The 21,264-nt window shown below is 47.6% G+C and overlaps 3 protein-coding genes and 2 long non-coding RNA genes across 5 annotated transcripts in view; 3 read left to right on the top strand and 2 right to left on the bottom strand.

The window, feature by feature from the left end:
* Positions 1–112, top strand: part of LOC114140699 (uncharacterized) — a 1,775-nt gene extending 1,663 nt beyond the window's left edge. The window contains exon 2 of the long non-coding RNA XR_003594655.1: positions 1–112. This exon is cut by the window's left edge and continues 499 nt beyond it. This is a non-coding gene — a long non-coding RNA (uncharacterized LOC114140699).
* A 660-nt stretch (positions 113–772) lies between these two features.
* LOC114140688 (uncharacterized) lies at positions 773–1,415 on the top strand. Its single transcript, XR_003594645.1, has 2 exons — positions 773–937; positions 978–1,415. It is a non-coding gene; the product is annotated as an uncharacterized LOC114140688 (long non-coding RNA).
* LOC114140622 (SLA class II histocompatibility antigen, DQ haplotype D beta chain-like) lies at positions 1,334–9,700 on the bottom strand. The gene is made up of 6 exons (XM_028010731.1): positions 9,601–9,700; positions 7,835–8,107; positions 6,539–6,752; positions 2,809–2,876; positions 1,856–1,969; positions 1,334–1,590 (listed from the first exon to the last, which is right to left on the bottom strand). The coding sequence occupies exons 1-6, from the start codon at positions 9,647–9,649 to the stop codon at positions 1,553–1,555; spliced, it is 756 nt and encodes a 251-aa protein (XP_027866532.1). The 5' UTR covers positions 9,650–9,700; the 3' UTR covers positions 1,334–1,552.
* A 161-nt stretch (positions 9,701–9,861) lies between these two features.
* On the bottom strand, positions 9,862–13,121 carry LOC114140630 (mamu class II histocompatibility antigen, DR alpha chain-like). The gene is given in 5 exon segments (XM_028010745.1): positions 9,862–10,922; positions 11,392–11,673; positions 12,665–12,762; positions 12,764–12,896; positions 12,973–13,121. Coding segments are annotated over 5 exon segments (702 nt in total). The 5' UTR covers positions 13,037–13,121; the 3' UTR covers positions 9,862–10,797.
* Positions 13,122–13,877: 756 nt separating this feature from the next.
* slc25a11 (solute carrier family 25 member 11) lies at positions 13,878–17,659 on the top strand. The gene is made up of 9 exons (XM_028010704.1): positions 13,878–14,091; positions 14,607–14,759; positions 15,505–15,622; positions 15,693–15,781; positions 15,861–15,951; positions 16,070–16,160; positions 16,252–16,351; positions 16,513–16,564; positions 17,106–17,659. Exons 1-9 carry the CDS (start codon positions 14,027–14,029, stop codon positions 17,259–17,261), a joined length of 915 nt encoding a protein of 304 aa, XP_027866505.1. The 5' UTR covers positions 13,878–14,026; the 3' UTR covers positions 17,262–17,659.
* Positions 17,660–21,264: the final 3,605 nt, after the last annotated feature.

Below are 21,264 nucleotides of genomic sequence, written 5' to 3'. Positions count from 1 at the left end.
CAACAAAGACTGGTTGACTGCCTTGGTATAAGGAACTCTTTTGGACTCTAAATTGTGGACTAACTTGTATATATTGTAAATATTAATACAACTCACCAATTTTTGCACCATCTAACTGTCTCTGTGTTTTTACAAATTGCCACCTCCTCCAGCAGACGAATCTAGTTTTTAAGGGATCACTTGGATTGATTTTAATTTGGATTATTTCAAATTCTACTAATCCTAGAATGTAACACAGGTTACATGTGGCTGGAATCAATAACAGTAGAGCTGCTTTTTAACCACATTCAGAGGAAGGTCAAAGTAGCACACTAAAGGTCAAAGTAGCACACTAAAGGTCAAAGTAGCACACTAAAGGTCAAAGTAGCACACTAAAGGTCAAAGTAGCACACTGAAGGTCAAAGTAGCACACTGAAGGTCAAAGTAGCACACTAAAGGTCAAAGTAGCACACTGAAGGTCAAAGTAGCACACTGAAGGTCAAAGTAGCACACTAAAGGTCAAAGTAGCACACTAAAGGTCAAAGTAGCACACTAAAGGTCAAAGTAGCACACTGAAGGTCAAAGTAGCACACTGAAGGTCAAAGTAGCACACTAAAGGTCAAAGTAGCACACTAAAGGTCAAAGTAGCACACTGAAGGTCAAAGTAGCACACTAAAGGTCAAAGTAGCACACTAAAGGTCAAAGTAGCACACTGAAGGTCAAAGTAGCACACTAAAGGTCAAAGTAGCACACTAAAGGTCAAAGTAGCACACTAAAGGTCAAAGTAGCACACTAAAGGTCAAAGTAGCACACTGAAGGTCAAAGTAGCACACTGAAGGTCAAAGTAGCACACTGAAGGTCAAAGTAGCACACTGAAGGTCAAAGTAGCACACTAAAGGTCAAAGTAGCACACTGAAGGTCAAAGTAGCACACTGAAGGTCAAAGTAGCACACTAAAGGTCAAAGTAGCACACTAAAGGTCAAAGTAGCACACTGAAGGTCAAAGTAGCACACTAAAGGTCAAAGTAGCACACTGAAGGTCAAACTGCAACACAGGATTTAAACATGCCGCTAAGCACCATGGGAGATATTGTGTGCACTCCTATCAACCGCTACAACCGAACCAAAACGTAGCAGTTCTTCACAGGCTCCAGTCAACCAGAACCAACATCTTTATTGTAATTGTTTATTGTGAAGCACCAAAGTGTTAGAAATCAGGAGAATAAACTAAAATCACAATAATAATTAATATCTGATCCAGTCCTGCTGTTTTTAACATTAATCACAGCAGAAATAAACATTTTACATAAAACATGATCAAAGGAAACGATGCAGCTTCTCTTCTGGTTCTTTTCTCCTTCAGGCCTGAATAACAACTTTAGATTTTATTAAAAACCCAAAACTGAGGAAAAATCTCTTCATAAAAAACCATAGAGAGAAAATAAAAGCACAGAAAATGAACATTAATAAACCTGAAACATTCCTGGAGAAAAGCAGCTGATTATCTGGACCAAAGAGTCCAGAACAAACTTCAGTTCCTTCAGACCAGGTTCTGATCGGGTTCTGATCCTGGATCAGGATCTGGATTCAAAGGTGGGGACGGGGACCAGATCTGAACAGGAACAAAGATCCAGAGAACAGAGTCAGAGATGGACGGATCAGAACCATTCAGCCTCCTGTCTCATGAACGGATTAAAGTATTTGGTTTGGACTGAGAGGTTCTGACTCTTGGACCTGCAACGATGCAGATGCATTTATATATTGTGCAACAAATGAACAGGCTCTGCTTTTAATATTTTTCAACTGGTTCTAAACCAGTCCTGGTTCTGGTCCTATCCAGGTTCTGGTTCTAAATGTGTCCTGGTTCTGGTTCTGACCTTTGACCTTCCTCTTGTAGTAGATGAATCCAGCCAGAGACAAAATCAGACCCAGGATCAGTCCTGAAGCTCCGATGGCCAGTTTGTTCCTCTCTGACTCTGGCAGGGACGGGTCTGGAGGGACAGAGAGGAAGAGGAGGGACAGAGAGGAAGAGGAGGGACAGAGAGGAAGAGGAGGGACAGAGAGGAAGAGGAGGGACAGAGAGGAAGAGGAGGGAGGAAGAGGAGGGACAGAGAGGGAGAGGAGGGACAGAGAGGAAGAGGAGGGGGAGGAAGGGGGAGGAGGGAGAGGAAGGGGAGGGACAGAGAGGAAGAGGAGGGACAGAGAGGAAGAGGAGGGAGGAAGAGGAGGGACAGAGAGGAAGAGGAGGGGGAGGAAGAGGAGAGAGAGGAAGAGGATGAAGAAGAAGGGGAGGGAGAGGAAGGAGAAGGAGGGAAAGGAAGGGGAGGGAGAGGAAGAGGATGAAGAAGAAGGGGAGAGGAAGAGGAGGGAGGAAGAGGAGGGACAGAGAGGGAGAGGAGGGACAGAGAGGAAGAGGAGGGACAGAGAGGAAGAGGAGGGACAGAGAGGAAGAGGAGGGGGAGGAAGGGGGAGGAAGAAGGGGAGAGGAAGAGGAGGGAGAGGAAGAGGAGGAAGAAGGGGAGAGGAAGAGGAGGGAGAGGAAGGGGAGGGAGAGGAAGAGGATGAAGAAGAAGGGGAGAGGAAGAGGGAGAGGAGGGGGAGGAAGGGGAGGGAGAGGAAGAGGAGGAAGAGGAAGAGGAGGAAGAAGGGGAGAGGAAGAGGAGGGAGAGGAAGGGGAGGGAGAGGAACAGGATGAAGAAGAAGGGGAGAGGAAGAGGAAGGGGAGGAAGAGGAAGAGGATGAAGAAGAAGAGGACATGGAGGAAGGTAGCAACATGTCAGGACTTGTTATCTCAGTTGTTCCGTCTCCAGGTCTCTCTAGTCCTTCTTACCCCAGTCGGTGATCAGAGGTTCCTTCAGGCTGACATGTTCCACCCTGCAGGAGATCCGTTCTCCAGACCTGAAAAGACACGAACAGAACCGGGTCAGAACCAAAAGAACTGGGTCAGAACCAGCAGGTTTGTCCTCTAGAGCTGCTGTCCTGTAACGTTTAGATGAGCCTCTGCTGCTCCACCTGAACAGAATAATGAGGTCATTAAGGTTCTGATCCAAACCAGGAGGAAATGAAGCCGTTTCATTCCAGCGTTTTGTACCTGAGGCTCATCTAGAACCTGCAGGCGGCGACTGGAGACCTGGAGTTTATTTATGTAGCAGCTTTTCTCTGAGATCTTCCACCTGAGCTCAACAGCACTGCAGGCTCTGTTGTGCCTCAGTCAGGACACATTCAGGAGACAACTGGACTCACCTGGTGTGTGTTACCTGGACTCACCTGGTGTGTGTTACCTGGACTCACCTGGTGCACAGCAAATTGAAAAGTGTTAAATGTTTTGGTGTTAGTAGAGTTAATTTTACTCTAATAGTCACATTGTGTTTATGTAACTCTGACCTGTATATCATTAGAAGTTAAAATCCAGAGTTAAATGTTTCCGTATCAAATCTAGAGGTGATCAAATGGAATCAGTGACTCTTGACTTCTGAACTCTGAACTCCTCCAGGCTGCAGCACTAGTTCATTCACTGACTCGTCCCAGAATCTCAGGTTCCCAAGTCGTTTCAGGATAATTTACTTCCCACATGTCTGAGTTATTCATTGCGTTTGGTAAGTCATTTTTTTCTGAGATGGTTTATAACTATTATTTTGAACTGAGGTCAAGCTGTATGATAGACATCACGGCTCGGTGTTAGCATATTTAGCTTAGCATGCTGAATGTTTGCGGAGTATCAGTGTTGGAAAAAATCGAGCCGGTGAACATTCAGTTAAATTCTTGGTCAACTTGAACAGATTCATAATAATCTGGGATATAGTTTTTCACGACGTTGAACGTTTCAGGGGTGGAAATAAAAAATGTAGATAGAAAAGGTAGATTCCAGGTAGATTCCAGGTGGATTCCAGGTGGATTCCAGGTAGACTCCAGGTAGATTCCAGGCGGATTCCAGGTAGATGCCAGGCGGATTCCAGGTAGGTTCCAGGTAGATTCCAGGTAGATTCCAGGTGGATTCCAGGTAGGTTCCAGGTAACATTGTTATTCTCTATAAATGATGCTACAGGTTTAGATCTATGGTCTGTGGTACAATTAAACCATTTCTAGGGGCCCTGAGTGTCTGGAGGCCCCTGAGTGTCTGGAGGCCCCTGAGTGTCTGGGGGCCCCTGAATGTCTGGAGGTCCCTGAGTGTCTGGGGGCCCCTCAGTGTCTGGAGGTCCCTGAGTGTCTGGAGGCCCCTGAGTGTCTGGGGGCCCCTGAATGTCTGGAGGTCCCTGAGTGTCTGGGGGCCCCTCAGTGTCTGGAGGCCCCTGAGTGTCTGGGGGCCCCTGAGTGTCTGGAGGTCCCTGAGTGTCTGGGGGCCCCTCAGTGTCTGGAGGCCCCTGAGTGTCTGGGGGCCCCTGAGTGTCTGGAGGTCCCTGAGTGTCTGGGGGCCCCTGAGTGTCTGGAGGTCCCTGAGTGTCTGGGGGCCCCTCAGTGTCTGGAGGTCCCTGAGTGTCTGGAGGCCCCTGAGTGTCTGGGGGCCCCTGAATGTCTGGAGGTCCCTGAGTGTCTGGGGGCCCCTCAGTGTCTGGAGGCCCCTGAGTGTCTGGGGGCCCCTGAGTGTCTGGAGGTCCCTGAGTGTCTGGGGGCCCCTCAGTGTCTGGAGGTCCCTGAATGTCTGGAGGCCCCTGAGTGTCTGGAGGCCCCTGAATGTCTGGAGGCCCCTGAGTGTCTGGGGGCCCCTCAGTGTCTGGAGGTCCCTGAATGTCTGGAGGCCCCTCAGTGTCTGGAGGCCCCTGAGTGTCTGGGGGCCCCTGAGTGTCTGGAGGTCCCTGAGTGTCTGGGGGCCCCTGAGTGTCTGGAGGTCCCTGAGTGTCTGGGGGCCCCTCAGTGTCTGGAGGTCCCTGAATGTCTGGAGGCCCCTGAATGTCTGGAGGCCCCTGAATGTCTGGAGGTCCCTGAGTGTCTGGAGGCCCCTGAGTGTCTGGAGGCCCCTGAGTGTCTGGGGGCCCCTGAGTGTCTGGAGGCCCCTGAATGGCCCCTACCAGCAGCTACTGAGCTGCTGGTAGGGGGTCTCTGCACGGCCCTGGCTGAAATGGCTCTATTTATAACCTCAGAGGGGGGTGGGGCCAAGGAGCACTGAGGGATTTCATTGGATAAGCCTAATGTCAACAAAATCAGCCAATGGGCTGTCGGGGTCGATAAAAATTATGTTTGATATATTATTTTGTTACATTATGACAGCCTAGAGCCGCCAGATATACAGTAAATGCATCAGTCTGGACTCCAGGCGGTCAGTCCTCCTCTGGACACAAGTTAAACTGAAAGCAGCTTCTTTTTTCTGTTCAAATTGTCAACCTGCCACAGCAACGTTGCTCCAATTTACACACCACTGAATACTTTTACCTGCGTCCAGCCAGTGGCGGGAGCTAATTTCCACCCTCAGAATGTTTACATGAATATTGGTCAGATTTATCAACCTTTATAAAAGGTTTGTAAAAGCCTTTTTCATGTTAAAAGCATTATTCCTGCTATTGTCTTATTTACATTTTGCAGCATGTTTTAATCCTTTTATTGTCTTTTTCTATATATTAGCACCATTATGGTTGTGGATGGATCCCGAAGCCTCCATGGATTCTTCAAAGATTCAAGCTCCAAAGATAATTATGTAAATGTTAATATCTCAGAAACTCCACATTTCTGTAACTGAGGCTTGTTGTTAGAGTTGCAGTAAAAATGTTTTCCTTCGTTCCATTTTCATTGTTCTGTTTTTTGCTTGTTATGGTCCAGAGACCAACACTGGTTATCGTACTGGGAGACTGGAGACGGTCCAGTGCAGTGGAGGAACACGGTGATGTCCACTGAAGACCATCTGTGTTGGTGAATGTTACCGGACAGAGAGGCCAGTCTGTTATCAACACAAACATAAACTGGGTAAAAAGTGATGGATCTGAATATCAGGATGTTCTGTTATGCTCTGTTCAAATATCTACCTGAACATTTACTCTCATATTACATGAACTGCTGGCTTTACTTTCTCCTCCTTTGAACAGTTTCATCCATATTGTGTTGAAGAAAAATGTATTAAGCAAAATGCATTTTGTATTTCACAGCTGACATGTCAGACCTTTTGATAAGCAATATGTGAAACATGGACATTATTCCACGTTGTAATATTTTATAATTATGGAGCACGTTGTGAAATAAATGCATTTGAGAAAATTATTGCCTCTTTATTAAATGTTTATTTTCCAAATAATTTTTAGAAGTTCAAAGCAATAAAATACCTATTAAATATTAATTACAATTAACTCTTATGAAGGTCTCACCTGGTGTGTGTGTGTGTTACCTGGTCTCACCTGGTGTGTGTGTGTGTTACCTGGTCTCACCTGGTGTGTGTGTGTGTGTGTGTGTTACCTGGTTTCACCTGGTGTGTGTGTTACCTGGTCTCACCTGGTGTGTGTGTGTGTTACCTGGTTTCACCTGGTGTGTGTGTTACCTGGTCTCACCTGGTGTGTGTGTGTGTTACCTGGTCTCACCTGGTGTGTGTGTGTGTTACCTGGTCTCACCTGGTGTGTGTGTGTGTTACCTGGTCTCACCTGGGTCTGAACTCCAGGCTGGAGTGGATCTGGTAGAGCCAGGCGCCGTCTGGCAGCTCGGCGGTGGAAGTGACATCAGAGATGACTTCCTGTCCGTCTCTCCTCCAGGTGACTCTGATCTGTTTGGGGAAGAAGCCGTAGACGCTGCAGGTCAGCATGGTGGGGTGTCCACCAGCAGGGGGCGCCACTGAGCTCAGAGTGACAGACGGAGCCACTGGAACAGGAAGAGGAGAGTTAGAGATCCGTTTCCTCGGTGCAAAACCTGAAGTTAACACACAAGATTAAAAACTGGATTTTCATCCAGTCCAAGTTTGGAAACTTAATATATCAAGTTTCTGTCTTGGCCAGGCTCCCCTGGAAAAGAGATTGCTGTGACTCAATAGGTATTGATTAATATTGGTTATAGGTAATATTTATTAGCCCCAGGTCCGGCACCAGGGGCGGGCATTGGGGGACTAGGGGGCACTAGGGGCTTTGGAGGGCATTGGGGACATCTGGAGCATTGCCCCCCAACAGTCAGCCGTTGCCCTCCGACAGTCGGCCATTGCCCCCCAACAGTCAGCCATTGCCCTCCGACAGTCGGCCGTTGCCCTCCGACAGTCAGCCATTGCCCCCCGACAGTCAGCCATTGCCCCCCAACAGTCAGCCATTGCCCCCCGACAGTCAGCCATTGCCCTCCGACAGTCGGCCGTTGCCCTCCGACAGTCAGCCATTGCCCCCCGACAGTCAGCCATTGCCCCCCAACAGTCAGCCATTGCCCCCCGACAGTCGGCCGTTGCCCTCCGACAGTCGGCCGTTGCCCTCCGACAGTCAGCCGTTGCCCTCCGACAGTCGGCCATTGCCCCCCAACAGTCAGCCATTGCCCTCCGACAGTCGGCCGTTGCCCTCCGACAGTCAGCCATTGCCCCCCGACAGTCAGCCATTGCCCCCCAACAGTCAGCCATTGCCCCCCAACAGTCAGCCATTGCCCTCCGACAGTCGGCCGTTGCCCTCCGACAGTCAGCCATTGCCCCCCGACAGTCAGCCATTGCCCCCCAACAGTCAGCCATTGCCCCCCGACAGTCGGCCGTTGCCCTCCGACAGTCGGCCGTTGCCCTCCGACAGTCAGCCGTTGCCCTCCGACAGTCGGCCGTTGCCCTCCGACAGTCAGCCATTGCCCCCCGACAGTCAGCCATTGCCCCCCAACAGTCAGCCATTGCCCTCCGACAGTCGGCCGTTGCCCTCCGACAGTCAGCTGTTGCCCTCCGACAGTCGGCCGTTGCCCCCTGAACTGTAAGCAGTTTTTCATGAACTCACCTGATCTATTCAAAACATTTCTGTACAAGACCCCAGAGTTGTGATGGCAGAACGCCTCCTTCTGAGCTCGCCTCCTGCTCAGAGCCACAGGATTATTGTTCAACTTATTTGCCTGTCTCATTCCAAACGACGTGTATCCGACATAGAGCCCAATGTTGCTGTCAAATCTCAAAAACTCCACTTTGTTGTAGATGCAGGAGTAGATGTACCAGCTGTCCTTCAGCTCAGTGGAGTTAAAGAGGCAGCGGGACACTGAATGACTTTGAAAACCATCTGGAAAAGAAAACATGCAGAACTCCTGATTATCTTAAACATTTAGAGTTTATTAAATTCTCAAGCTACAAGCTATAAAGTGGCCAATTGCTGGGTTTCAGTCACGTGACCCGGATGACACGCTAAGTTCAGATGGAGGTCCAGAAGAGGATTCCTCTGGTTTGAAACAAAGTAAAACTGATCACAGCGAGAAGCTAACAGCCTAAATAGACTGAAACAGACGAGGATCTCGAACAAATATGAATATATTTATGATATGATCCGTATTATCTCTGTTAAAAAAACACTTCTCCTATAATCTTGAGGATTTACGTCCTTTCATGGAGGCGATCCACATAACTAACTAACTAACTAACTAACTAACTAACTAACTAACTATCTGGAGCTGCTGACCTCATTAAACCAGAAGAAAGTTTTAAAAGCCTGGAGAATCAAATCATTTAGTTTCAGGTTGGATCAAACATTTAGGATCAACAGAATCATTAAATGGCTGTGGACTGGTTTCTGCCTTAGCGAGTTGTGCTATTTAAATAATTAGTCTATGATAACGATGCTACCGCTAACAACAAGCTAACCCATGTTATTTCTATGGATCTCCTGGTAAATAACTTATTTAGCTTCTGTAAACCAAATTCATGCAGGAGTTGTAGGTTAATGTTGAGTGGTTGCAGGATTCAGGTCCAATGCAGGTCATGGATTCGCTCCGACCTACAGAACCTCATTATTTTATGAGTAGAACCAAACTTAAATACAAACACAGATGGAGTAATTATCACTTTATGTTTAATAAACTAAAATTAAACTTTGTGATTCAACTTTTACTTTAGCCTTTTCTTCTACTATCTTTGATTTGATCTGCAGCTTAAAATAAGAAATAACTTGAATACCAAGTAGCTGCAGTTTGGAGATAAAAACAGAAAGATTGTTCTTCATCTTGAGATAGCTTGCACATTAAGTGGTAAATAATAGATCTTTAACTCTGTCCTGCATCTGTTAGATCCAACAGACCTGAGTCAGGCTGAAAGGCCTCAGTCTGCAGCCAGGTTCCCCACAGACCTGATAAAGACCTGAGTGTTGCACTGAGCTGAGCTGAAACCTGCAGGACAGCGGCCCCTAGAGGCCTGGAGCTGAAGACCCCTGTGACGGGGCATGACCCTGTTACATTGTACAGTTTACTTCCTTTATGTGTCTAACATGAATTGGATCATTCACAGTGCATCAAGATAAACTATTATGTCCAGCTCAACCCTAATGTCGACCTCTCAGTATTTAGGGAACAGTGGAGCTCAGCCCTTCGTGTTGCTCGTTTCTCAGCTGTTTCTAAAGAGTCCAGTTCAGTTCTGGATACCAATCGGACCTTCCTCACACATTAGATCCCAAACACCCGCTGTGAGAGCTGCTGTGGTTTTAATGGCATCTCAGCGTCTCACACATCAGCTCCGCTTGGTCTCAGAAAGGTGAACTTCCCCATGAATCACAGTTTTGGTTCCTACCTGCTGTTTGGACCAGAACCAGGAGGATCAGGAGCAGAGAGGGACCCATTCCTCCAGGTCAGGAGACGAACTGAGCCAGCCTGAGGAACTGGTACTGGAAAAACCAGAACAAGGTGTCATGCCTGCCGTGTCATGTGTTACCTGGCAGACTGATCTCATCCAGGATGGAAACAGATGAATACAAAATCTTTTTCTTGTTATATTTGTAGTGTTAATTAAACTGAGAACTTATTGACTGAGATTTTCTCATCTTATTTTTGTACAGATTGTGTTTACAATCTTTATTTCAGACCACGCATTAAACACCCAGCCAGCAGAAAAATGTTCACCAGCAGGTTGAGACATGAGGAGATTCCTGTGATAAAAACCTGAGTGGAAATCTGAATCCTGCAGAACAGAGGTCACCTGAAGGACGAGGTCACTTTACTACAGTCAGCAGAAAACACATTCACCAACCATAAAAACCAGCATGGTATAGGAATGAAAGCATAACCTTTTACAGACACTTAAAAACTCAAGAAGTTTTTTAAAAGTTAGGTAAAAGGAAAAACTCTGGTATCTGATCTCAGTCAGCAGTAGACTGAGGTCAGATCGGGTCTGAAAAGGACATTAACTGCTCTTTTCTCATTGACCTACACAAATCTGTCAGAAATGAATCTAAAGACTGATAAAGATGTGACCCACACAGAACTGGCCTCATCGCAGAAATCAGTAAGATAGATGCTGTAGCTACTGCTCTACTTCTAATTAAACAGTTACATTACCAAGAACTACAAAGCTGGTCCAGGTTAACCTTTCATAGAAGGGTCATTTCATTCTGCTGAAAATGTAATATAGAATAATTAGTACATGTTTCCTAAATTACCAAAATAGTGAATAAAGTCCGACAGCTTGGTTGGTTCTGTCCAGAACAAACCGAGGAGCAGAAATTCACCGTCTTTAGGAAAACATCAGTGTGAAATTACAAAACGTTCCAGAGGAATATGAGCTTCAGATCATATTTCTATCATATTTCTAGTAAAGATCAGCACCATAGTGCCACTTTATGAGTCCAGGAGAATTAATATTGATTGAACTTGTCAAAGTTCCTGATGAATCCACAATGAGAAAGGGTTAGGGTAACACGTTCAGTGTTATGATCCAATGTTGTCAGTACAGCAGGAGAGAGAGGTCCATAAACCCATCAGCCTTGACCAATCAGCTCTCTCTCCCCCTAATGAGGAAGAAGGTCCCAACCGCCACGCCAAGCAGACCCACGATCAGACCGACTCCACAGAACACCGCGGGTCCAGCGCCGGGCTGAGGAACGCGCACTTCAACATCTGGAGACAGAAACAGATACAAGTCACTGGATACTTGTTGAGCTGCTTTCTGTCTACAGCAACAGTCTCAAACTTCACTCCTCCAACGTCTACATCAGGGGCCCAAAGTGGGTCCTGGAGGCCCGGCATCCTGCAGGTTCTGGTTCCCTCCCTGCTGGTACCAACAACCTTTCAGCAGGTCAAAGTTCATCTCAGGCCTCTAATGATCATCATTGGATCCAGGTGAGTTAAACCAGGGAGAGACTAAAACATGCAGGATGCCGGACCTCCAGAACCTCCAGAACTCACTTTGGACCCTCCTGGACTAGATGTGTCTCTGCTTCAGCACTTGGTTCCAATGCTAGATCATTAGCAGAGCTGGATTGCATGAGGCAGCTTAGACATTCAATTCAAGTGTGTAGAAGAATGGATCAATCTAAAAGCTGCAGGCTGCAGTTTGAGACCACTGGTCTAGTTAAAGTCTCCTCACCCCAGATTCTGGTCAGTGGTTCTTCCAGAGCCAGATGCTCCACTGAGCAGCTGTAGATGTCTCCCAGCTGAGGGACGAACTGCAGCCTGGAGATCTGGGTGAAGGTGTTGTCTTGGTTGGGAAAGGGAACGTTGATGCTGGTTCCTTCGGTCACTTTCTGACCGTTTTTGGTCCAGGACACGTTGACCGGAGCCGGATAGAAACCAGAGACGTGACAGACCAGGATGTTCTTCTCTCCCAGCTCCACAATGTTAGCAGTGTAGAGCAGGCTGGTTGGAGGATCTGTCAGCAAACACATGCAGGATCACCTTAAACATGAACAGCCACAGCAAATAGAAGGTCATGTGGCTTCAACCGGATCTTCTCCAGTCTGCCCCAACTAGACTCATCTGTATTTCAAGATCTTGTGTGGTTCCTCCCCATTTTTTGGAACCACTGTTTTAGTGGTGGTTCCAAAAATTGTGAGTACAACTTGGTCCAAGTTGGCTACAAGGGATTTGATTGGCAGCAACTATATTTGAGTACCAGCCCATGGATTCCTCCTCAGACAATCAATATTTCCATGGTCAAACCTTAAGGACCGAAATGTTTTACTAACTGTGGTGGAAGAGCACATACACAACCAACTGGACAGGGCAACCATCAACAAACAAATATGCTGAGAAATTCAGCAGAAGCTGGACACCTGAAGGTCAGTGGACAGAGCTGGGGTCACTGGAGGGTTGACCACAGCTCCTGCATGCTCACATTTCCACGTTCCTGCCCGTATTCATGGACCTGATGGAGACGCAGCTTAACTGGAACCAAACCAGACATTAACTGGTCAGTGTGAGACTCAACAATAGAGCACAAGGCAATAGTTGCATCTGACTGTTGGGGCTGGTTGACTGATTTCTAATTTTTTCTACTGATGTTAGTAGAAATAGTTGGTTGATGATGATGTTGGTTGTCTCCCTATATTGTATGGATTTATACTTGATGTTGTTTTGATGCCCTGAATGTCGTATTTTTTATGTATTTGTTCTTTTTTACTTGCTGCAGCATTACTTTCCCTTTGGGACTCTAATAAACCTGAACCTGAAGAGACTAGAGATACTGAAGCAGAATGTTCCATAATCTGGATTCAACTGTACAAGAAACAGCAAATGAGGATGAAGTCAGATAAAACAGAGCTGACGGAGTAACCAGAGGTCCAAATGTTCCCACAGTCTCATTTAGTCTGATCTAAACTTGTTCTCTAGCAGGAAAGGAAGCAGAGTTGATCTTTCCTCACCAAGTGGATCAGGGATGTCCTTCAGACCAGTACGGATAATCTTCAGGTTATTTTTGCAGAGTTGTTGTTGCCCCACAGATTGTTCATAAAGCCCTGAGAAACTTGGATGGCAGGGTATCAACTCCTGTCTCATGGATGAAGTCGGCGTGCCAAACCTCTTCCCCATCCAGCGTCATCATGTCCAATCCGTCCGTGTCTGAACATCCAATAACCCGGAAACTGTCATGTTGAACTGAAAGCAGAGCAGAAACAGAGTTTAGAGTGATCAGTCTCAGTAACCAGGCTGGAGGAGGAGGTGACATTTTTACCTTCAGCAGAAACACAGAGCAGGACGCAGAGCAGCAGCTGCAGCAGCAGCTGCAGCAGCTCCATCTTCAGCTGATCTGGTCTGATCTCACCTGAGTCAGTCAGAAACTCTCCATCCAGCAGCCAATCACAGCGCACTGTTTAGTGATGTCATCAGTAGGTAGGCTGATGCTCCTGGCTAACTTCAGTCCTGCAGGTTCTGCTCTCTGATTGGTCAGACTGTGACTGGACTCCACCTCCTTATCTTGACAACCTTATCAGCTCCTCTGTTGATTTGAAATAAAGTCATTAATTAAGTCTATTTGTTTTCATCCACTTGTTAATAGTGTCTTTTTTTCACATTCATTACATAATGTAATGTTTTTATGACTTTTTATGATGTGAAGCAGTTTGAGCTGCCTTGTTCATATCGTGTAAACTTGATTTAACTTTGCTTCAAATAACACAGCAGCGCCATCTAGTGAAGGCAACAAGACTTTCCATTACATACACAAAGATACGTTCTTTTTTTATTAGTTATTAAAGTACATTTTTAAAGACGTCGCTGTATTGTTTAGATATGTTACACATTTTAAATTATGTATTTGATTCACTTTTTACAGTAAATATTTTTTATAAAAATAAAATAGGTTGATGCAGCAGCACCGTATACTTCTCACATAAATATTTGAATAATTTAATGTTTTTTTTACTGTAAAAGGCGGATTTCTCGATAGTTTGATAATAAAGTTAAAATGAACACTAAACCGGACAATAAAAGAAGCAAACCACTCGTTTCTCTTCGTTAATTTTCGTGTCCTTGGTCCTCGCTCACTGATTGGTCTATTCATCGCTGTAATCTTGGCCCCCGTATGCTGATTGGCCCGCTGGTCTCCGTGTTGTCCCACCTCGCCTCCTGATTGGCTCGTGTGTTTGGGATCGTTCGCGTGTTGCGGCTCCAGCAGAGTCACCTTGCTTCGGCCGCTGCCGCTGCTGCTGTTCTGGGGATAGAGCAGAGGAACCGACCGGGCCAGAGGCGACAGGAAGGCAGCTGGCCACCGACCGAACCGGGTCGACATGGCGGAGACAAAGCCGAAGACCTCTCCGAAGGCCATAAAGTTCCTGTTCGGAGGTCTGGCCGGGTAGGTGCTGCTGCTAGCCGCGGTGCTAGCGGGCTAATGTCAGGGGTCAGAGGGCGAAGAGGAGCCGCTGCGCTGTCAGGGGCAGATTAACGCTAGTTATGGATTATTATCATTATGTGAGCAGTTTAATGTTAGCGGTGGATTATCACCATGTTGGTGTCGGACTCGCAGAACATGTTAGCTGCTAATGCTAGCTGACAGACCGGTGTTCAGATTAAATCTGCTGCCCGGTAATTCGGGTCCCGGTAGATTCTGATCCGCTGTGACCTGATTTACTGGCCACGATCTGATTGGTTCAGAACCTCCTGGAGCTGATTGGTTCTGCTCCAGGAGGTTCGGAATCAGTGAGATTGGTTCCGAACCTCCCATCTGACTGCAGGGATTATCAATGCTTACTGTGGAACCAGCAGCTGTCTGAGTTCACAGAAAGGTTCAGGTTCTGCTCAGTAGAACAGAACCAGAACCACCCAGTGACCCACAAGGCCCGGTTCTGATGGACCCTCTCTGTCCTGCAGCATGGGGGCCACGGTGTTCGTCCAGCCTTTGGACCTGGTGAAGAACCGGATGCAGTTGAGCGGCCAGGGCACCAAGGCCCGCGAGTACAAGACCAGCTTCCACGCTCTGTTCTCCATCCTGAAGAACGAAGGACTGGGAGGCATCTACACCGGGTCAGTACCACCAGACTGGTCCCATCTGGACCCAGAGGCTTTCTGCTGTATCAGGACCAGAGTAAATCCTGTTGTCCTCCCAGCGGTGCCTACTTCCTGGTCCATTCACCTACATCCATCCTGTAGCTTCTGATCCGAGTGCTGATTGGCCGGCGCCGCTAACTGATCACACTGATGATGGACTTTATTGAACTTTCACTAATCAAAGTTTCACAAACCAGCTTTTAAATATTCTGGTTTGAAGAATGAAGGTATTGAAGTTGTTAAACTCCAGATAGTTAAAGACGCTCAGCGTTGTAAAACTTAGGTGGAATCGTCCTTCAGCCGTCTGTCCAATCAGAAGTCAGCTTCAGCTCCGTGTCATCCAGTACGATGATGTCATGATGGATGACAGGAAACGTTAAACCAACACATCACTGCGTCCAACGATGTGTTGGTTTACCGACGCTAACAGACGTTGAACAGCAACAAAGTTTCTTAATAAAGTTTTCTTCAAAGAAACTGTACGAGTCACAGGTGACTAGCTTTAGCATGCTAGCTGCTAGCCTGTCCAGAGCTAACGCTAGTGAGTAGTCTCCTCCTCCTTACTCAGCACCGGCCAATCAGCAATCAGATCAGGAGTTTCAGGATGGATGTAGCCACCGCTGGACGGTCAAGAGTCTTTACTCTGGTCCTGCTATGGAGACATGTCCCTGTCCTCCTCTGTCCTCCTGTCCTCCTGTCCTGACTGAGGACGTCCTCTCAGCCTGTCTGCAGGGCTCCTCCGCCAGGCCACCTACACCACCACCCGCCTGGGCATCTACACCATCCTGTTTGAGAAGATGACGGGAGCCGACGGACGACCGCCCAACTTCCTGCTGAAGGTCGGATCATCTGAACCGGTTCTGGTTCTGGTTCCGGTTCCTTCAGGGTAACCTGTGGCTCCCCCTGCAGGCTCTGATCGGGATGACGGCCGGTGCCACCGGAGCGTTTGTGGGGACGCCGGCGGAGGTTGCTCTGATCAGGATGACGGCTGACGGGCGGTGAGAACTGCTCTCTGATTGGCTGCTCTGCTCTCAGGTGTGTGTGTGACCTCAGGTGTGTGTGTGTGTGTGTGTGTAGACTTCCTGCTGACCAGAGGAGAGGATATACCAACGTGTTCAACGCTCTGGCTCGCATCACCAGAGAGGAAGGGCTGACCACGCTGTGGAGGGTCAGTGTGTCAGAAACAGGCGGAGGCAGCACTCCTCCCATCATGTGACCTCAGCTCTGATCACGTGACCTCAGCTCTGATCACGTGACCTCAGCTCTGACCTCTGACTGTGTTTCAGGGCTGTGTTCCCACCATGGCCCGGGCGGTGGTGGTCAACGCCGCTCAGCTGGCGTCCTACTCCCAGTCCAAACAGGCGCTGCTGGACTCAGGTCAGGATCACACACTGCAAGCTAACCGCTAATCCACTCTGAGTCTGATGTGTGTGTTTCTGTTGATGTGTGTGTGTGTGTGTGTGTCCAGGGTACTTTGGAGACGACATCTTGTGCCATTTCTGTGCCAGTATGATCAGCGGTCTGGTTACCACGGCAGCATCGATGCCCGTCGACATCGTCAAGACCAGGTGAGACGGCCGGGTCCAGAGCAGGTTAGAACCTCCATCGGTTCTGATGCTGCACCATGTTTGGTTCTGAAACGGTTGGGTTCTGTTTGGGATCTCCGGATGGAACCAGAATCTGGTAGTTCTGGTTCGGAAGCAGCTGACTGGATCTTCTCCTGTTCCAGGATCCAGAACATGAGGATGATTGACGGCAAACCAGAGTACAAGAACGGCCTGGTGAGTTTCTGCAGCAGGGTCTGGAACCGGGTCAGGACCGGTCCAGTCCAGAACATCAGGGGCCTCATGTCGTCCACAGTTCAGATGTACGAGTCATGATGCCAGGTGTGACGGTTCAGCTGCTGGTTCGACCAGAGAATCAAAATGGCCGCTCAGATTGTTTCCATGTCATCTGCTGCAGACCAACTCAAACACAGAGGTCAAAGGTCACAGCTGGCTGAGGTTTTCCCTCCTCCTGGTTCAGAGCTGTGACCTTCATGCTGCAGCTGAATCGGGTTCAGGGTTCAGCTCTGGTCAGCTTTGATGCTGCATCAAACATGGCGGCGTGGGGTCTGTGTGTGTTTGCAGCGTTTCCACATGAGGCCCCTGGAGTCGGACCGGTCGGTTCTGCTCATGGTGTCGGCTGCAGCTGGGCCGTCTGACCACCAGGTGGCAGCAGAGTGTCTGAGTCAGAGGGCAGGAAGTTGGTGCTGCTGCTTCCTCTGGTTGTTTCTGACGTTCTGTGTTTCTCTGTGTGTGTGTGTGTGTGTGTGTGTGTCAGGATGTTCTGATGCGGGTCGTGGGGAAGGAGGGCTTCTTCTCCCTGTGGAAAGGTTTCACTCCGTACTACGCCCGGCTCGGCCCTCACACCGTCCTCACCTTCATCTTCCTGGAGCAGATGAACCGCCTCTACAAGACCTATGTGCTGGACCGCTAACACACACCATCACACACACACCATCATGCACACCATTACACACACACACCATCACACACACACACTGAGGAGGACGATCCTCAGCGTCTGCAGGAGTTGCAGCAGCAGGTCCATGTTTTGTTTTTCTGCTGCTTTAAAATAAAAACTCACCTGAGAGAAACTCAGTGAGATCAGTGTTAAAGCTGAACACACACACCATCACACACACACCATCACACACACACACACACACACCATCACACACACACACACACACACAGGGTTAAAGTTCTCCTGGCTGTGATGTAAGCACCTTTCACTGACATCAGATTATAAACCTGTGACCTCCGACCCCCAGCATCATGGTGTCACCTGGTTACCATGGTTACCGAGTGGGAAATAAAGCGTTTTTATCCTCAGGTTGTGTTGGTCTAATTTACTATGAAGATTAATTTCTGATTCTCCGGATCAGAACCGGGTCGGCGGGTTCAGCTGTGGGGTCATGACCTGTCCAGCAGGGGGCAGCAGCTTCTCCGGATCAGAACCGGTCCGGGCGGTTAGTAAGCCGGGTCCAAAAGACTACTGGCAGAACCTGAGGAGACGGACAGGAAGTTCTGGATGTTTATCATGTATGTGGACCGGAACCGGGTCGGACCCTGTTTCCTGTTCACCGGGCCTGAAGCTTCACAGCTGCTGGGTCAGAGGTTCTGGTCTGAAGAACGATACGGGACCATGCTTCCTATCAGAACTGACTTTCTCATTGAAGAACCAACATGGCCGCCTTACCTGGAGAAGCTCTGATGATGCTAACAGAGGCGCTAACTGGACTCAAATGGTTCCGGTTCTGAAGGTTCCCCACGTCAGAGACCCGACTGAGCATCAAGGTTCTGAACCAGCAACCTGATCAGTGGTGAGCACCGCTAACTAAAGAGCTAACTCCGCTAATGCTAAAAGCACTAATTATTAACATTAGTTATGCTAATGCTAACGCGCTATCAGGGCTCGGTCCCCGGCAGCCTGAGAGCTGCGTGCATTGCCGTTACTTTGACAACAAATGTTTATTTTAATTAATTAATTTTTTGTGCATTTTATCGGTATTTTGTTGACAGTTTAAAGATTTTTTTTTTAATAATTTGTCAGTAGCAGCGCTAAGCTAACCTGTTTCACCTGCTGACAGATTTAATCTGTGGGGAGAAACTAGAACATAACAGAAAATACAATATTATAAACCATTTTCAAAACAAGCTGCATTTTCTGAAAAGAACCGACTGGAGATGATGGAGAAAACAGATCAGCTCTCCAAACTCAGCTGGATCCTCCAGTGATCTAGCTGAGTGATCTAACCAGATCATCTAACCAGTGATCTGCAGCTACAGTAGATCCTCCAATGATCTGCAGCTCGTTTACAGACAACATGAAACATGTTCATAAAAATATCCCGGCATCTTTTCTCCAAATAAACATGAAGGTTTTTCTCCAGAGTCATTAAAAACGGAACCTCACCGCCTTCCTGTTCATGTTGGATTAAATCTGCGATTTTAGACACAAAACCACAAATATTTATTTTATAGCATTTTGTACAGTTTGGATGTTTTACAGCCTGTATATTTATTTTCCAACATATTTATTTCAAGTGAATTCAGAATTTATTTTACAGAGTTTGTGGTAAATTAAAGCGATACTCTGTAAACACAGGACCTTTACAAACTCAGCCACCTGTGACGTAAGCGATACGTAGCAGGCTGAGCTGAGCTGTGATTGGCTGCAGGAAATCACCGGACTCACGCCAAAGCGGGACAGGAAGTTGGATTTGAGCTGCTGAAAGTCAAAGACTGAACAACTCTGAGTCTGCAGAGCCGCTGTAGGTAGAAGAAAGTAGGACATTTCCTCCAAAAACTCTTTAGTTTATGAACCTGGTTAAAGCAACAAACAAGTTAAACTGCTGACAGTTTGTTTGTTGGAAGAAGTTGAGAGCATGATGCAGAACTTGATAGAAACTCAGATAAAAACAAATTGGTGTCAAAGTTCAAACACCTGGAAATGGAGCAAGTCAAGCATCAGGCTGAAGAAATGGAACGAGACCAAAACGTCCCGACAAACTTGTTTCTGAAACACAGAGAAAAAATATCAGTGAGGCCTGAGAGCTGCAGAAGATCAGCCACATTCAGCCTGCTAGCTCAGATTAGCTCAGACTAGCAGATTAGCACAGATTAGCTCAGACTATCACAAACTAGCTCAGATTAGCTCAGATTAGCTTCATAAAGCATTAAACAGGGACAACATCAGCATTTCATACTGTTTTATTTTCCCACTGTGGCTTTAGCTGAAGCTCCTCAGGAAGAATCCATTCAACACGACCAGAACCAGACCGAGCTCTGATCTAAAGCAGCATGGCGGTGGCAGCATCATGCTGTGGGGCTGTTCTGATGGCATCATGAGGAAATATGGCAGCAAAGACTTGAATAGGAAGCAAAAGTTCTGACCCGGATTGGTCCAGATGGATCCTCAGCTGGAGACAAAACGGCTGAAAGACAACAGAGTCCATGTTTGGTTTGTCACCAAGCCCTGACCTTTGACCTCAGGCCTGTGGACACATTAGAGTGAGGCGACCAACATACCCGACCCGGTTCTGGAGGAACTGACCAGAACTCCAGAAACTGGAAGACGTTTGTTCTTTTCATTCAGGGTAAACATCTGGTTTCATCTGGATGTATGAACTGAGCCATGATGACCTTTATCAGAATCTTCATCAGAGTCTTCATCAGGGTTCTTCTCATCGTCCTCCAGCCAATCAGAGCCGTCTGATCCTCCCAACAGGAAGTAGGGCTGGTGACAGGAAGTGGGCGGAGCCTATAGAGAAGCTAAAACCAGTTTCCCTTAAAAAGTGTCACGTGTGAACAGAGGATCTCTGAAGTGTTGACATGTTAAAACTAACACACACACACTTCTCTCTGCTCTGCCATATAAGGACACACACTCTCTCACACACACACTCTCTCACACACACACCCAGTTCACACTGAAGCTGCAGCAAAACAAGAACCACTTCCTCTTCACTCTGTCGCTTCAAACTGTTTCAGCTTGACTCAGAAAACGAGTTCACCATTACAGAGGAAGTGTGTGTGCATGCGTGTGTGTGAGACTTTCATCTCCTCTGCAGGTTCTGCTTTAACCTCCATAAATGGAAACTGCTGCAGTCAGACGAGCTCTGACTGGTTCCCTGCAGAAACTGGAAGTCAGAACAAATCGGACCAGAACCGCTGAGGCTGTTCAAATCCTCAATGTGGGTCAGAACCAGAACAGAACCGCCCGGCCCAGTAGGCGGTGTTCCTGCAGAAAGGGAGCAAAGGTCCAACACATCATAACCAGTTACTTCAGACTGGGATCACTGGTGGGTTCCTACTGGGTTTACTGGGGTCACTCAGGACTCCTGCAGTGATAAAACATGAATCCAGATCAATAATCTGGATTATCATCATCTAAATGATGAAGAGGATCTGGAATAAAGCCAAACTGGTTTCCAAGCTGCTGGTTGTGGGAACCAGTAGAACCAGAAGGTTTCTGATCAGAGTGATGAAGGTTCAGCAGAACTTCAGACTCCTGAGAGTTTCAAACAAAACCTCCCAAACTGGACCGAACCAAAGCAGAGGAAGCTGCCAGCTTTTCAAAATAAATGTTTACTGGCAGCAAAACGTCATGAAAATTAAAACCAGTTGATCCAAACTGGAGATCGGATCGGATCCGCCTGGTTCCTCCTGGTCAGCCGACTGCAACACAACACAGGAGGAAGAAAGACCTTCCACTTCCACACACTGTGACCTTCAGGGTCAAAGGTCACGCTCTGCTGAGACCTGGTCCAGTTCCACTAGAGGTTCTGGTTCTGTTCAGTCTAGAGTCTCTGCTGTGGGAATGTTACAGCGACCGAGTTCACAGGTCCAGACCGGCCCAGGTATGAGTTCACCTGAGGAATGCAGAGAGAGAGTGTGTGTGTGTGTGTGTGTGTGTGTGTGTGTGTGTGTGTGTC

This window comes from Xiphophorus couchianus, chromosome 24, assembly GCF_001444195.1.
Source record: "Xiphophorus couchianus chromosome 24, X_couchianus-1.0, whole genome shotgun sequence".
Taxonomy (NCBI): Eukaryota; Metazoa; Chordata; class Actinopteri; order Cyprinodontiformes; family Poeciliidae; genus Xiphophorus; species Xiphophorus couchianus.
The sequence above is the reverse complement of the archived record's forward strand: the minus strand, read 5'-3'. Positions and strand labels throughout refer to the sequence as shown.